This window comes from Diadema antillarum, unplaced genomic scaffold, assembly GCF_040938485.1.
Source record: "Diadema antillarum isolate AM-2024a unplaced genomic scaffold, OU_Dant_1.0 seq00000781_RagTag, whole genome shotgun sequence".
NCBI lineage: Eukaryota > Metazoa > Echinodermata > Echinoidea > Diadematoida > Diadematidae > Diadema > Diadema antillarum.
Window position 1 is genome coordinate 833469 of NW_027271669.1, and position 18534 is coordinate 852002.

General features: G+C 38.8%; 1 protein-coding gene across 1 annotated transcript in view; it reads right to left on the reverse strand.

Annotated features, from left to right (window-relative positions):
* Nucleotides 1-5639: 5639 nt before the first annotated feature.
* The window catches only part of LOC139739046 (FMR1-interacting protein NUFIP1-like), a 49226-nt gene continuing 36331 nt past the window's right edge, over nucleotides 5640-18534 (reverse strand). The window contains exons 3-4 of the mRNA XM_071649659.1: nucleotides 15114-15313; nucleotides 5640-5747 (exon numbers count right to left, since the gene is read on the reverse strand). Coding sequence (XP_071505760.1) covers nucleotides 5646-5747; nucleotides 15114-15313 — 302 coding nt within the window. The 3' untranslated portion in view covers nucleotides 5640-5645. The remainder of the gene's footprint in view (nucleotides 5748-15113; nucleotides 15314-18534) is intronic.

Genomic DNA, 18534 nt, shown 5'->3' on the forward strand with positions numbered 1-18534 from the left:
GACCTCATTTCTAGTTCATCACAGAGAGACCTCTTTTCTAGCTCATCAAGGTGAGATCTTATTTCTAGCTCATAAGGACAAGTCCTCTTCAGAGCACAATCTCATTTCAAGCTCATCAGGACAGGACCTCTTCTAGCTCATCACGGAGGGGCTTAAGTTATAGCTCATTAAGGAAGATATCTCATCTGTAGCAGCTGCTCAAAAGGACGAGTCCTCATTTCTAGCTCATCACGGAGGGACCTCATTTCTATCGCTTTTTTTTTAGCTCACAAAATAATGTGTTTCACTTTTTTGGCCCTTCTTTTGATCACAAATGATAGGTTTCACTTTTTTGTCTTTGTTTCGTCTCTCATGCTAAAGTGATGTGTGGCGTCGTTATGGCAAGATATCGAACTGTTTTGTTTGTTTGTTTTTTCTATGATGTTTGCACGTTCACTTTGCTTGATTTGTTACATCTTTTTGTATTTCTAGATGTTTGTTTGTTCACTTAATTTGATGACTATATTATGCAATCAATTGCATCATATGTCTCACTTTGAGATAATCACTTTTTTTTTCATTACAAGTTGATTTTGAATAGATCATGTACACTTCTTTTATGTTTAAAGCATGGTGAACGAGAAAAAAAGGACGATATTCCTAAACAAGGTGATTTATACATTTCTGGAAAGCGTAAGTCTCTAGGAATATGAATAATTAACTTTCACAAGGTAAAAACGTCTCAAGAACGATGGAGAGACGGTGTTTTGAGACCCTTTTCAGACCACCTGAACCCGATCTGGCGGCAAAATTTTGGTGACCAAAATTATGACGTCACGAAATGTGCGCTGTGCTACGCACTCCATCCACACAGTGGGCTCCGTCCATGGAGGGCCGTTGCGGACGTGGTTCGTTTGGGGCATACGTATGGAGAGGCAGTTGCATACGTATGCCCGTTTCCATGTATGTCCCAAACGAGTTGTGTCCGCGGCGGCCTTCCATATCCGTCGCCTCTCCCTCGTTTCTTCAACCACCCCAACTTTGCCACTATCACTATCAGTGTCATTGTCACTGTCATCACTCAATTCACTTTCGATATCAAACTCAGTCTTTCCGTACAATATAAGGTAAAAACTGGCCGTTTTAATGTCTCATCCGTGAAAGCAGATGCGTCTAAAGACAGGCCAGATATTGCATCCGCTCACCAAGAAATACGTGCTTTATGAATGGCGGCTTCAATGTCCCGCTGCACTCTCAAAGGGTTTTGTTAATTTCGTGACGTCATATTTTAGGGCTCGAAAAAGACGGCTGTTCCCGGAGCGAATATCGGTGAAGCAAATCAGTCAGTTTTAACTCGCGATATCTCAGTGGCGCCAATATCTTTTAATAAGCCACATTAAAAATCTGTTTTTAGGAGACATTTCCCTCTGCTTTGACACCGTCTTTTATATGATTTTCTTGATTTTAATGTCTCGTTCACCATACTTTAATGGATGGATACATGGGTATTCTGAAATGCTTATACAGAGCAAGGTTACTTCTCTAATTTCTGTCTCTGTCTATTTTCTCTTTCCTCCAACCCCCCCCCCCTCTCTCCCCCTCTCTCCCTGAGCAAGTATTGTATTTTGATGGTAACTTCAGAGTTAGAGTGTGAAGCCCTGTTTTAACAGATCTTACCCCGACAACGTCAGGGCAACGTCCAGCAAACAAAATCCCATGTCTCGAGATCTACTACATGTAAGCCCCACGCCTCAGGAGTCTTTCTCACGCTCACGTATGGCAAGCCTCTTTGTACGCCTCATATACCCCCCCCCCCCCCCCCTTCCACCCAAAAAAGACCAACAACGACAAAAAATCTTTGAAGGCTTCCGTGGTGGTAGAACGTTGGGTGGTAGAAGGCTTCTGGAGTGTGTGGGGGCCCTTTTCAGGGCCACTCACATACTCCATAAAGAATACGTGGTGCACCGTGAAGCTTTCTACCACCCAACGACAAAAAACAAACGAACACATACACAAACACACACACAAATGGATTTTTAACCATCCATAGAGTCAACTTTGGGGACAACCTTTATTTCATCAGAACAGGTGAAAATAGCAAAGTTACAACGCTGTAAACTGTGTAATTTACAGCTCCAAAATGCTAAAGCTCCTTAATGTTGGGGGGGGGGGGGGGGGGGAGACAACGTCCCTCTCACATCTCAGACTCGCTTGGTCTCTTGAATGGTGTTGATGCGCTGCACAATCTCACGCCCAGTCTGTTGCGCGCTCTATGGCCTTGACATTGCTGTAGTTGAGGCACTCTAAACCAAGGAGGTATTATAAGTGAAAGTTGTCCTAGGCTTGGTAATTCCAACTTGATCTAACCAAACAGTGCTGTGAGAGCACACACATCACACACACACACACACACACACAGAGGCATACACAAATAATCACTGGTATTATCAGCATTTGTCATCAATAACTTTTTTTATTTGACATCATGGAAAATTCTTAGAGCGTGTAATGTAACAATTTTAACAATGTCGTGCACCCATCACGTGGACTGAAAACCCATTCCCCACGTGACTGAGTTCATTTTATCAGAGCAAATATGTCATGCATATCCCATGATTCAATATCATCTTAATACAACTGTCTGCATTTGACAAACCATCAATTTCCACTCTTTTTGTTTTAATAAATATGACTGTTGCATGCAGGCGCCTTGAATATTACTAGTGGACATTCTAAGCTGAAGATATTTCTCAAAAATGACATTTTTAACTGAAGTATAGTGAACTATTTGACCTCGACCTTTGACATGCTATCATTAGGCATATCATGATCATGGAAAAAGAAAGAGAAAATTTAATGTTAATCCATTTTACCCTGTCCATCACCTCCATCAATACTGGATATTTCTCACCAAGGTAATGACTGTAACAAATAACCTTTATTTGTGTTTTTTCTTTCTTTTTTGAGAAAGTATAACAACTTTAGCACCATAGACAAAATAACTGCAGTGAAATAAATGTCTGTTCATATCTATACACTTTGTGGGAAATACAATTACCACTGGATATATGGAATTGTATACAAAATGTATGTGTGTGTGCGTGGAATACAAACATGTATACTGTAAAACAAGGAATGTTAGCATGCATTTTAATTTTGCGAGCAGCAACATTAGCGAAATTAAAATGCACACAAAAGTTCTCGCCTACATGATATGCATTGAATGCCAGTGGCAAGTCGCGAAAAATTTCATGCTATGAGAAAGGCTGTAGGCTACAATTTGCGAAATTTTCATGCCGTATGTCGTGTTTTAAAGAATATACACACACACACACATGTACATTGCATCAATTGACAAAAAAAAAAAGACTAATTATCTACTTCAAGTTTGACTTTTATGAGGTGGAGATTGTAGTTGATCTTAATTGGAAAAAAAAGTAATCTTCACAGAACATTGAGAAATTTGAAAGGCTATACGATCACTGCCTCACCTTTACAATTGAGATAATGAGCAATATCATAGTTTCCTAAAAACAGTTGAAACCTTAAAATTCCATTTTAAACATGTGAGCTGTAAAGAATAATAATAATAAAAAATCTGCATTATGTCGAAGTCTGGCAAATCTAATGCTAGTAGGTCATAAGCAGCATTAACACTAGCAAAACTTCACACAGTTTAAGTTCTTGGAAGCTTTGCCAGTGCGAAAGTATAACTGTGGGAAGTGGGAAGTAACATCTGTAAACTAGGTAAATTTCCCTATTCCCACAAATCTTCTCAAAGTTTGTGCAGTCTGGATGCAAATGACAGAAACTTTTACGGAGTTATGACCCTTTTATTGCAGTGACTCCAAAGTGTGTCTTTATTGTGATGTTTGTGTGAATATTGTTATTTCACAATCATAAGGTGTCTCAGACAGCATGACCTTTCTTCTGTGTTGCGCATGCGCACACTGACCCACACTTCATGAGCTGAAATTTCAAGAATGTTGACTGCCACAGTGAACAAACAAGCAAAGTTCCAAGGAGCTCTTGAGAAGATTTGCTAGAGTAACTGCGGCTGGTGTGAAGAACTTCATGGACTGTGCATCCATCAAAGTAAATACATTAAATTGCTAACTTTTATTTGTTTTAAAATGTAATGGTACAATCACCCCATTCTTGTCATACAAAAAGCATGGAGGACAAGCATGTACCCACATAATTTACATTAAAAATAATCAAAAGCAATAAATATGAATGGAATCTCTGTAGCATGATATTAAATGCCCTGATGCTTATTAATGACTGGGCATCAGATGTTATATTACAATCACTCCATCCTGCATTGCTCATGACTATTAAATAAATGCAACTTGAATCCTGCAATTCTTTACAGCAAGATTGAGAAAGGTCTTTTAAAGAATACCTGCCAAGACTGTCGAAGGGAAATTATCTTTCCAGCAAGTTTCACATGGCATACACGTATCACTTTCCGACTAGAAACTTTTACCAGCATAGGTAGTAATAAAAAGGATATTGGTTCAAAGTTTGCAGTTTGACAAACTGACTGTTAACAAAAAAAAAATTAAAACATAACATCATCTTTAAAGGGCCTCAATTTGCATGAAATGTCTAACATTGCTATACTTTTTTTTTCCATACTATTTCCGTAAAGTGGAAGACTAATGAAAATTTGAAGAAATAATGCCTAAGAGAGTGGTTTCCATGGCTTCTGTGAAACTGTTTGGATCAATACAGAAAAACAATAAATACTGCATTGATCCTCAAAAGTCGGTATTTCAGCTCAAGAGATGTACAGTGTATGAGAAAATGTACGTCATGTAGATGACAGAAATCTTTCAATAAAGCCAAACTCCCACTGATTTGTAAAAAGCAACACAATATTCTTTTTATTTTCTGACAAGAAATCAAATTAAACTCTGAGCTCTCATATACCTGATCAAATCACTTTATCATCTTGTATCCATGGTAACTAAAGAGGTAGGAGCAAAGTGTGTGAGGATATCTATATCTAAACTGGCATCCAATTCTTCATGCTGGTGGTTGGAGACATGGCTGTTCCCCTCACTTCTTGCTTCTCTACCATATGTCCAAAAAAAATTACAATGGGACCCTCCACAGTGATAACTTTAAAAATCGAGAATCAATCCAAATACAATTTCAGGGTATGAAACAATAACTTATTACCCACATCTTACAGACAACCCCATCCGATTTGCTTCAGTGGTCAAAGAGATATGCAAGGAGTTTGTAGAGCATATCAAGAATCCCTTCCCTCCAAGTTCTGTCCATTGTGCTCACACATTTTGCAGTTCCAAGAGCATCCAAGTGCCTAACTTGGAATAATCAGACCCGTGACATGCATTACAATGATCCACATTTCTCTGTGACCACTCAACCAATTGAACAGAGTTTTCTGCATAATAATATATAGCTGAGATGTTATACTTCAAGACAATAAAGGAGCATTTAGACGGTTAAATCATATCGGAAATTATCAATGTGAAAAATCCGATTGTATTTTTTTTTTTTTTGGGGGGGGGGGGGGGGCAGACTGTATGTACCCAAGGAGCAAACGAGACAAGGAAGTCCACATTGCTATGTGAAGCAGTACACTGATTACATCTTTACCCATCTAGCAATGGAATATGGGAGTTTTCCTCTCGTCATGTATCTGCCTTGGTGCCTTGGAAGAAGCCGTTTTTGACGATGTACCGGACACACTGGAGAATGGTGTTCCTCTCTCTACGAATCTCTGGAGCCAACAACTTAAGAGAGAGAGGAGAAATTTGTCCATCAGAAAAGAAATTTATCATTACAAATAGGTCAGACAAGAGAGGACAATAATCAGAATTAATCATACAACACCTACAAAGAATGTAGCTATCTGATTGGTTGATTGTCCATCACGTGACCTTCAATTAAAAGTACCATTGCACGCTGTCTCTGTCAGCTATGCAATTTTTGGAGGCAAAAACAGATATCCCATGGCTGATATCACCATTTTAAACTGACTCCCGTGTTAAACTCACAATTGACTCAAAGTTTTTGTTCCATCGCACGGCTCTGATGTCACCGTAAACAAACATTTGCCGCACTCTCAACATTAGTGTGCTTACAAGTGCATATTTTGTCACTTAGTTTTATGAACAACATCAACTGATCGGTTTCACATACGTGTACACAGCTAAGTGTGTGCTATTCAGTTGCCTATCAAGTAAAATGGTTGCCATTTCTGTGCTAATTATTCAAGAATCTGTGTGGACCACATCTGTTGACGTCTGAGGTGTTGCATTAAACAAATGGTGTATGGTCTTTACTCATGCAATGGAACAAGATCTCACACTTTGTTAAAGATGATGTGCACCATTCAACTCGGCTCACCTCGTGCAAATAATTTGTACCACTGAACTCATGACCATTCACTAATGTAAACAAGGCAAGTGCCATAATGTGTCTCTCCCATTTGCATACAATTTCTTGTACGCGAATGGGATATAACAGATTAAAAAAAAGAGATATAACAGATAAAAGGAGATATAAAAGGGTAAAAATTTATGACAAAAAAGAAACGTGCCATAAAAACTTAACATTGGGCCATTAAAGTTTGCTGACCCCTGCCTGTGACCTTTGACCTTGTGGTGACTGTCCACTCCCCAAGGGACATCTACCATCCAAGTTTGGTCACAAATGGAGTTATGGATCAAAAGTTATGACCCATAATAAAAATGCGCCGTAAAAACTTAACATTGGTCTCTGAAAGTTTGTTGAAACCTGCTTGTAACCTTTGACCTTGTGGTGATCATCCACTCCCCAAGGGACATCTACCATCCAAGTTTAGTCACAAATGGACCTATGGATCAAAAGTTATGACCCATAATAGAAATGCGCCATAAAAACTTAACTTTGGGCTGTAAAAGTTCATTGAAACCTGCTTGTGACCTTAGACCTCGTGGTGACCATCCACTCCCCAAGGGACATCTACCATCCAAGTTTAGTCACAAATGGAGTTATGGATCAAAAGTTATGACCCATAATAGAAACGTGCCATAAAAACTTAACATTGGGCTCTAAAATTTTGTTGACCCCTGCTTGTGACCTTTGACCTTGTGGTGATCATCCACTCCCCAAGGGACATCTACCATCCAAGTTTAGTCACAAATGGAGTTATGGATCAAAAGTTATCACCCATAATAGAAACGCGCCATAAAACTTAACATTGGGCTCTAAAAGTTCATTGAAACCTGCCTGTGACCTTTTACCTTGTGGTGACCATCCACTCCCCAAGGGACATCTACTATCCAAGTTCAGTCACAAATGGACCTATGGAACAATAGTTATGACCCATAATAGAAACGCGCCATAAAAACTTAACATTGGGCCCTAAAGTTCATTGACCCCTGCCTGTGAGCTTTGTCCTTGAGGTGACCTTCATATATAATAAAATGTGAAACTTTGCATGACCCCTCTTCCCTCGAAGTTTGATTGCAATTGAAGCCCAGAGTAAAGAGTTATTGAAGTTTTTGTAGCGTTACGGACAGACGACGGACGGACGGACGGACGACAGACGGATGGACGGACAGACGCCGCAGGCAATCCCTTTAGTCTCCCCTCACCTCCGGTGGGCTCGACAAAAAGTGGACATTTTCGCAGAACCAGAAGTCAGCGCGAAAACAATAAACAGGCAGATATTTTTGCATGTCACATGTTCCACTATTAAATGTCTTGATTCTGTATAATTTACAACATAAAAAATTTTTCTCACTAAGCCAAGCGTGAAAAATTACTGGCACGAAATAATCACTCTTACAGTATTTGTAAACTATCACATTTCCTGTGCTATAGAATTGAAAGAATGAAAATTTTGGCATTGTAAAAGGAAAGTGAATTGGTTCACTAGAAAAAGTTACACAAGATACCCTAGACTAAATGCAAATGATTTAGCATGGGAAAAATGAAACCTTATGGCCCATGTGCTTGGGTAAGTCTTCACTCAATATAACCATGGACACATACAGAGATATAATGAGTGAGACAGACAGACAGACAGACAGAATGACATACATACACACAGACAGACACAAAGAAACATGATGATTCTGGAACAGACAAATATTGAACAAATAAGGAAGGCAAACATTGTTGGTGTTTTGGTTCAGTAGGTTAGCAATGCATGCTGTTCATTATCCTATTGCCAAGCAGAAGGTTTGGTACAGACATTCAATTCTATTCAATTGTAGGGAAAATGACTTTTTATTATGTCACTGATGAGTTTGTTTTGATTTCTGTTTTTGTTTTTTGACCAGACCCTGACTCTGTTGTGTTTACTTTCCTATTGACTGCTCAACTGGAATCAAGAACACTTGAAACTTTGATTTGTTCAGTGAGTCAGTGGGAAATGCCTTTCATTAGCTCTAGGTTAAGTACGAATGAAATAACCGCAAAGTGATTGATTACCCTGCTATGTAATCATAGATTTGCTTTGCTCGAAAAAGTGACAATACATTCTAAAGTAGGGTGAGGACATTAACTGCCTCACACCGCACGTGACTGCGTCATACTCACATAATTGTCCTTGTAATGTGGCACAGTATGCGATCACGTGAGATTTTTTTTATCATTTTTCTTTTTAGTTGATCTGTGTCGCCTTGTATCATCTCTTGATTTTGTCACAATTTTTTCTTTCTTTCTTTTTTTCTTTTTATTTCTTTATGCCGCATTTTTTGTGAAGAGCATACACTTTAAGTGTCACCTTGTTTCTTAACCAGTTGAGGATGGACTGATTCTGCTACAACAGGCATTTCCCATAGACACCTGCCTGAGTATACTTGGGACTAGTCCTCAACGGGTTAAGTTGAAACTTCTGTCATTTATTGCTTTTTATGACTTCTGGATGACATGGTTACAATTTCAGTCTGGTAACTGTTGCCTGATGAACATATACGTCAGTTTGCAAAATCACGTAAGTGTGTACATCTTCATTACTAAACATAATTTTTCAATGAAACTTGGCAGGCATACGTGTTTATTTCATACAATGATTGATTATACAGTGCTCACAAAGAATTGCCCGGATGCACACCACATGTGGATACGTGCGTGTCAAAATTCAGTAACGCTCCAAATGACCTACAAATCATCTAGAATATGTTTCAGGCCTTTTTTTTTTTCTTCTTTTTTTTTTGGCACTGTAAAGATTTTGCAGGGGCATGTCATATTTGCTTTTTTACACTGACATAAAACAAAAATGAAATTTTGTGCATGTTATCAGTTTGCAGTATCACGGAAAATATAAGCACCAATTTCAAGTCTAGATCCTACTTGATACGACATCATACAGGCCTGTGAGGGTTGAAATTCCACATACATGTGCATCAATGATGACATACTGTAGAAATGTACAGAGAAAAAAAAATTGCATATACCAGAATCTAGCTGAGAATCATAGCTTCCTCAACAATTTCAGCTACAAATGTTTATAGATAATTATATGGTAAAATTGTTTGAAATTATTGAAATATCAGTTACTTGAATTACCATGGTAAAATTTTTTGAAATTATTGAAATATCAGTTACTTGAATTACCATGGTAAAAGAAATGAAATCATATGTTAAAATGCCGAGTTCTGGTTGTGAATTCTATAATGTACAATTTGAAGTCAAACATATAGGTTACTTGATGCAATGGATTGGATATTAAGAAGAATCTTTTTTTTTTTCTGGAGACAGGCCCAAAGTTCGATGATCTTCATCAAAATACAGATAAAGGGCAATGTACGCATGTCCAGCACACCAAGTGATTGCATGAAAAGTGCAAGCATCTAACTTGATTGCAGACCAGTCAAATTGGTCTGCAAATGTGTCTTTACAAATGAAGCAAAAACCATGCTTAGATGTGTAGATTATCCAATCCCAAACCCACCATTCACAGTCTAACACAAATGCATTTCCCCCCTTCTAATTTTGATGCAATAACATTTTATTGTTTATTTCTTTACTGCAATCTGTTTCCTAATACTCCTCTTTGATGCTCCTTCCAGTAAAAACACTATTCTGTTCCTAAAATTATTCAAACAAATGGTGGAGTTGATAACTCCCAAACCATCTTGCTTCTAACCTTTTCATACACCCCCTCTTCCACCCCCTCCCCCACCCCCATGGTATCATGTAATTTTCTCTAGGTCAACCAACCTTTGCAGGTATTCAACCCTGGAAAGTGGGTCACTAGTGGAGTAGTCATATTTGCTTTCTTTCTTTGTTGGTTTTTTAAACTGATTCCCTCCAAGATTCCAAAATTGCCATAGATTTTGTACAGGCCCCATCAGGCTTCTGTGGCAAAGTGGTTAAACTGGACTGCATCAGGTTTATGCCATGTCTTTGTGGCATGTGAATGTGTGGCATCTTGATTTACTGAATCTTGTGTAACTTAAATGCTAATACAAATGTACATTATCTGTATTTCCGTGATAACACATCTGACCTGTGCTTTCTTTTTTATTCTAAATCATGCAATGTTTTAACAATTTTTGCATCACATGTTGACCTGAAAACATGTGTTGTTCATTTTTATATCTTGTCAATTCTTTACTAACTGGTGTGTGTTGTTGTTCTCTATTGTTTCCAAAAACCAAAATGGTAAATAAAAGATAATGAATTACAGTTAGTCATCTGTGGTAAAATATGCCAACTTATGACAAGAATCGCCAGCCTTATCAACATATCTGGCTTATCAATGCAACTACCAGTACATGGAATTGCAATTACCCATAGCAACAACCAGACATGCTTTGATCTGGGCCCCGTTGCTAGAAACTTTGCGTTTAAACGCAACTTGCAACTGATTGTCACTGGCCAATCAAAATCATTGTTGCATGCATGCCTTCTTAATAGGGCAGACCATGAGCCAATCAGAATGGTTGTTTCAAAATTAGCAATTATTTGCAATTGATTGCAACTTTCTTGCAACGGGGCCCTGATCTCATAAAGTTGCATTGATTACATTGTTGCCAAGTTTCCCCATATGTCCTTTAAATACATTAACAAGAGCCCCAACATGAATATGTTGCAAGTTAGTGTATACCTCATGTTTTTTCCCCCTTGTACAACTGTATGATAACCTACTGAGAACGGGTCCCGAGTATACTCCGGCAAGCGTCTATAAGAAATGAATGTTGTTGCAAAATCAGTCCGTCCTCAACGGGTTAAACACACTATGACTGTTATAATGGGCTATTTCATGTAAAGATTTTGATATAGTTGATGGGGTGTGGGGTAGAAGACCTACAGGTCGTGGAAAATTAAGTTTACATTTTCCTGCCCATGGCAGCCCTGTTTCTTATGTCACATTGTAAGCTTGTTTTTCAGTTTCTGCTTTTTTGCTGTGTCATGATTTATCTTATTGTTTGTCATGCTGAATCAAATTTGATTTGTGTTTATCTATGTTGAGCCTACTCATTGTATTATGTCTGAAATGCTGAATAAATAAATAATAACAACATTCAGCTAAGAGATTAACTATCACAAACATTTAATTTCTGGTATAATCAAAATGTATTCTCTTTTTTTCTTTTTTTTTTAAGGGAGGGGGGAGGCAGTGTTGTGGCACAGAACAAATTAATTTTACCAGCTTTGCCCATATCTCTTCGAGTCTTCGCTCTGGCTCATCTATCACTACTTATTACCTAATCTTGATTTGGGGCACAGTTGCCTACAAAGTTCTCTTGTCTCTGGCATGCAGGTCGCATAACCTGTTACATGCACAAAGCAGCTCACAATTATAAAGAGATTGGCGCATTTCCAATGGCGGAACAGTTACCCGAAAATCAATTTCTATCACTCCTTTCATCGCATGACAGAGATCTCTTTCAGCCGTCATCACTGATGCCTGAACGCCAAAGGCAAGAATCTGCCGGTGTTCCGCAAGCCGTAATCCTTTCTTTGTGTGTGTATTTGAAAATATTCCCACTCATTGAGCTCAGCAAAGTTTGCTGAACGAAGTGTTTACGCCATTTACAGATCGTAAATGCGACAATGACAATGAGTAATGTGATTCAATCAGACAGGAACTACATGGAGGGGTGTCTGAGAAAGGCATGTATGAAAAACGAAAGGAATGATATCACTGAGAAAATCATCAAAAAGAGAGAATATCAAGGACCCTGGGGTAATTTGTTGGAAGAAATCTGATCACAATGTGCCTTTCCCATGGTCTTCCCTAAGGGTTTGTCATTTGCTACCTCTCTAGGGGCCCTCAAACAAATTATAATGTTTCATTCTTCACCTTTAGGGGTATCTATACATAACATAATATATTTGTTTTCGGAAAAGAGAGAGAAATGACAATCTAGAGGTTCCATTATTTCAGTCCTTAAATAGCCCTGTCCAACGGCCCCCCTTGAGGACTATACCTACAATGTATCTAATGTATCTGCATGTCAAAATCAAACATTTGTTAAAGGGTTCACAACTTGTCCTCCTTCCCACCAATGTTACCCTCTTGTAGGTCCAACAGGGCCACCTCTATCACTGCTATGTACAACTCATTAACATTTAAAAACATGTGATGCAAAAAAAGTAGCATTTGGAAATTTATACACAATTGGTCCCTGTCCCATGCCCCTGCCCCCACCCCCCCCCCCCAAACCGGGCCACCTGCGTAACTTGAACAACTTTATATCAATTTTCCCCTATGAATAATTCATCCCAAGCCAAAGGCTGATAATGCATTGCCAGAGAAGATGAAAATGTTTCTTTTCATAAAAGGCACCACCTAACTTGCCACCTTCTAAGGCACCAAAAGATGAAAATGTCTCTTTTGACAAAAGGCACCACCCTAACTTGCCACCTTCTAAGGCACCCAAAAGATGAAAATGTCTCTTTAGACAATAGGCACCACCTAACTTGCACCTTCTAAGGCACCTAAAGATGAAAATGTCTCCTTTGACAACAGGCACCACACTAACTTGTCACCTTCTAAGGTACACAAAGATCAAAATGTCTCTTTTGACAATAGGCACCACCCTAACTTGCCACCTTCTAAAGCATCCAAAGATCAAAATGTCTCTTTTGACAATAGGCACCACACTAACTTGTCACCTTCTAAGGTACACAAAGATCAAAATGTCTCTTTTGACAATAGGCACCACCCTAACTTGCCACCTTCTAAGCACACAAAAGATGAAAATGTCTCTTTTGACATTAGGCACCACGCTGACTTGCCACCTTCTAAGGTACCCAAAGATGAAAATGTTTCTTTTGACAATAGGCACCACCCTAACTTGCCACCTTCTAAGGCACCCAAAAGATGATAATGTCTCTTTTGACAATTGGCACCACGCTGACTTGCCACCTTCTAAGGTACCCAAAGATGAAAATATCTCTTTTGACATTAGGCACTGCACTTACTTGCCACCTTTAAGGCACCCAAAGATGAAAATGTTCTTTTGACTTAAGGCACCACCCTTTAGAACTTGCCACCTTCTAAACGACACCTACAGATGACAATATGTCTCTTTGGACATTATGAACCACCCTAACTTGTCACCTTCTAAGGCACCCAAAGATATGTCTCTTTTGACAATAGGCACCATACTAACTTGCCTCCTCTAAGGCACCACCACCCTAACCTGTCAACTTCTAAGGCACCCAAAGATATGTCTCTTTTAACAATAGTCACCACACTAACTTGCCTCCTGTAAGGCACCCAAAGATGAAAATGTCTCTTTTGACAATAGGCACCACACTAACTTGCCCAAAGATGAAAATGTCTCTTTTGACATAAGGCACCACCCTTTAGAACTTGCCACCTTCTAAGGCACCTAAAGATGACAATATGTCTCTTTGGACATTATGAACCACCCTAACTTGTCATCTTCTAAGGCACCCAAAGATATGTCTCTTTTGACAATAGGCACCATACTAACTTGCCTGAAGGCACCACCACCCTAACCTGTCAACTTCTAAGGCACCCAAAGATGAAAATGTCTCTTTTGACAATATGCACAACCATAACTTGCCACCTTCTAAGGCCCCAAAGATGGAAATGTCTTTTTTGATAATAGGCACCACCCTAACTTGCCACCATCTAAGGCCCAAAAGATGAAAATGTCTCTTTTGACAATTTGGCACCTCCCTAACTTGCCACCATCTGAGGTACCCAAGGATGGAAATGTCTCTTTTGACAATAGGCACCACACTAACTTGTCACCTTCTAAAGCACCCAAAGATCAAAATGTCTCTTTTGTATTCATTGCTACTAGAAAGAGGTTAAATTATTTGGAATTAGGCTTATTGTGATAAAGGTGGCACAGAACACTACAATACCAGTGCCCAGCAAAGAAAACAGCGCTTGAAAGGCATATTTAAGCTTTTAAAAGGAAAGGGCCATGGCATTTTCGAATTTGAGTTTGAAAAGCCCGCCTAGCAATGGTGAATGTGAATGAACAACAAATCGACTGGCATGGCAGTGCGGCTGAATGCGGGCAAGTGCATGAGAGACACAGCATTTTACCTTTTATTTGATAGATTGTCATTACTGTTGATGTTTTAAAGCAGATAATTCAAATGACATGGAAAAGCAATAAATTCAGTTTGCATTGGTATGGCATTTATCTCGGCTAAATATCAATACAATGCTCACCTAGGAAAATGTCACAAATATCAGGCATTTTCGGTAGGTTTCCAAAACAGAAGGGAGAATGGTGTTCTTCTTACTTTCATGTTGCAGAAATCTTTTTTTGTGAGTTTGGAAATTGTAATAATTGGGTTGGCTTAAACTATATTTATAATTTCATGAAAAATTATTCATGTTTAATATCTTTGAATGTATAGTTTAACTCCCCCTTCTCTTGGGTGGCTACTTACATCACTGTCATTGACATGCAAGCATCAACTCAGTCACAGGCCAACATCAGCTTTAATATTAATGTTTTACGTGTGGATGCATCTGATATTGTTTCTCTGTAAAAATGTGCTAAATCAAAATTCTACAGCTTTCATGTTTATCGACAGATTTTGATGAGACTTTCACCATTGTATTCATCTGATTTTAGTCTGCAAGATTCATGAAGTCCACTGATACATAGTGTGGAATGATACATTAATGAACAAAAGTAAATATTTGAACCTCTGCTTACCATCTCTAGCAGCGTTGATTTTCTTCTCTTGCTGGGAATGTGTGAAAGGGGAGCCTTTCTCCTCTTCTGGTTTCGTTGCTCCATCTTCCTTTCACTGAGGGTGTGTCCTCTGCTTTGAAGGTTATTGTGTTTATCCAAAACAACCTCCTTTGGTTTCGGCTGCTCTACGGTTTGGCTTGGGGTAACATCTGTGTTCGCTTCTAAAAAAGATAAGAACCAGGAGAAGAGAAAGGGATTAAAATGTTGTGCATATTGCCCATAAATAATTTCCTATTTTTGAAGGCTTACATGGCAGGAGAACATTAAGTGGGAGAAGGCTAGCAGTGCACCACATATTCTTCCTTGGGCTTGAGTAAATATGTGGCCCTAGTCAGGGCCACAGTATATGTGACCGTACACCTCAAAACGAACATAAAGTCGCACACATTGATTTTGCGTGAGGACTGAAAAAAAGTGAAATGGGTCAACCTAGCCGAACTTGACTTTTTCATATTTTCTGAAAGAGCAGGTCTTCTTCTACATTATGCTAAAATTTGGTATCATAAAATAGGCAGGAAAGTGTGTTTTTTAGCAGTTTATCTCGAACATTTTTGGTAGAATAGTGTGATTAGGTGTGTCTTTAGAATCCCTTTTTCATTTCTGAAAAACCTTGTCCACACTCTTCACTTTCAACTCTAATAACTTTTGAAAGGATAGTGCTACCGCTTTGAAAGTTGGCATTAATTATGGACAGAATGTGTTAATGAGGCATGCCTAATTTCAGTTTAATCTGATAATCTCTTCATTGTTGTTACTCTGGTGGTTTACTTCCTGTTTTTTGTCCCATTCATCGCGCAGCCAGCACGGTTTGGTAAAGATTAAGCGCTTGAATAGACACTGTATTTCAGAGCCTCTTTTCTCAGTTCACACTTTTCCTGAGTTTGTGCTTTCTTTCCAATATTTAGATAGGTTAGGAGAGTCCATTTGATTTGAGTTATACATCATTTTAAAGCTTAAAGTCTACTCTTTCAGAATATGGTCTTAACTAAAAATTCATGTCTGGCGACTTTTTGTTTGTTTTGAGGTGCAGGGTCACATATGTGACCGTGCATCACAAAACGAACAAAAAGTCGCACCCCTTGATTTCACGTGAGGACTCAAGAAAGGTGAAATGGGTCAACCGAGTCAATTTTGAGTTTTCCGTATTTTCTATAAGAGCTATTCTTCTTCTACATTATTCTTGAGTTTGGGATCTTAAATTGAAAGGGAAAGTGGGTTTTCAGCAGTTTTTCTACAACCCCTTTTTTGGTAGAGTATAAAATCAGGTTTTTCTTAGAGGCCCCATTAATTTCCTGAAAATCCTTTGCACCCTTTGCACTTTGAACTCTACTGTCTTTTGAAAGGATAATGCTACTGCTCTGAAAGTTGGCATTTATAATGGTCAAAATGTGGTTATAGACCATGCTCAATTTCAGCTTAATCTGATAATCCCTTAATGTTGGTGCTACAGTGGTTAGCATCATGTTTTTGTCCCATTCATGGCACAGGTAGCACAGCTTAGTAAAGATTAAGCACTTGAATAGACCCTGTACTTCAGAGCCTCTTTCTCAGTTCACCCTTTCCAGAGTGTGTGCTTTGTTTCCAATATCAATATGGGTTAGGAGAATCCATTTGAAGCGAGTTATACATCATTTTAAAGCTTAGAGTGTGCTCTTTACGAATCTGTCCTTAACTACAAATCCATGTCTGGCGACTTTTTGTTTGTTTTGTGGTGCAGGGTCACATATAACCAAGAAAGAATACTTGGTGCACCATTAGGCCTTCTCCAACTTCATTTCCCATCATTTGGTTTGCTTAGGTTCAGGACATCATCTTCGTATCAGGCCTTCCTAGTTTAGTTTAGTTTAGTTTAGTTTAGTTTAGTTTAGTTTAGTTTAGTTTAGTTTAGTTTAGTTTAGTTTAGTTTAGTTTAGTTTAGTTTAGTTTAGTTTAGTTTAGTTAAGTTTCTGTTTCTGTTCAATGCTGTCAATTATCCCATTCACACAATCAACTATTATTAGTTGCAAATATCTGGCTCTCATTTTAAATCACAATGCAAAAATCTTTTTTTGTTCTATGTGAGGAGACATAACAATTACATGAAGTTGTGAATTTTAAATGACGATCCACTAAAAATGTGCAACATTTCCTTATAATCATGATTATTTGCAGTATGAGGTGTGTATGTATGGTGGGCAAAATTGTTGCAATTTTTTTTTTATATGATGATGATGATGATCCACAGCATTTGTATGGCGCCATATATCTGTCACAGAAACATTCAAAGGCGCAGACTCCTCCAAGACAGTTAGCAATTAAATGTCTGGTGAAAAATGTGAGTCTTGAGTGAGGCTTTGAAGTGATCCAGTTTGTCAATTTCACGGAGGAAAGCTGGGAGGGAGTTCCATAGGCGAGGAGCAATAGAGGAAAACGCCCAGTCTCCGTATCCCTTGAGATGTGTGATGGGCACCTGGAGAGTGAGGCCAGATGAACGAAGGCCAGGGCGAGGCTGCCGTCGCTCAATTAGGGAAGACAGGTATCCTGGGGCCAGACCATGAATGGCCTTAAAAGTGAGAAGTAAGATCTTGAAATCAATTCTGTTCTTGATGGGAAGCCAATGCAGCTCAGCCAGGACAGAACAGGACAGCCAGGACAAAAATAAAAGGAGAGTGGGCGAGTCAGGCCAAAGTCAGATCTAACTTCCAGACTCACAAACATGCAGTTTGGCCTTACTTGCGATTCGAGCTGAGATCTTTCTTTGTGAACCAGTGCAATTTGGATCAGAAGGTTTTTCTTGCCTGTGTACAGTGTATGTGTAAACCAAAGCACTAAAAAGTGTGATTTGAATCATGATTTGACTAATGCTTCATGTGTGTGGATGGGCCTAACAATGGCATTTGGTACAAACTGGACATTGAGTAAGTTCAGACCACGGTGGCAGATTGTCGAGTACAAAGTCCCTTTTAGCCAGGGTCCACGGCCTTTTCAAGGGCATGATTATGGTTCTAGATAGATGCATCTCAACCTTTTCCAACCTGAGGCCAGCTTTGGCTCCTGCAAATCCTTTTTTTTTTTTCCCAAGGGCCAGTTATTAAATTGAATTTGAATGAAATTGAATCCAATTTTTGGCCAACTTCGTGGTCGCGCTTTGTGGTCTACTGGTTGAGAAGCACTGTTCTAGATCCTCTCTGATCTTAGCCTTATATCTTGAGACATTTGACCATAATGAATGAGCTAGCTGTATTCCAAGGAATAAATCTCCACCCCACTTTTCATGTGTATGAATATTTGCAATTTTCTTTCTTGAAGTATGTGTTTAGTTTTGGCATGGTTTTAGGCATGTTGCATGTTTTACTGGAAAGTTAAACACATCACAGCAGACAGCAAGCACATCTTTTGAACC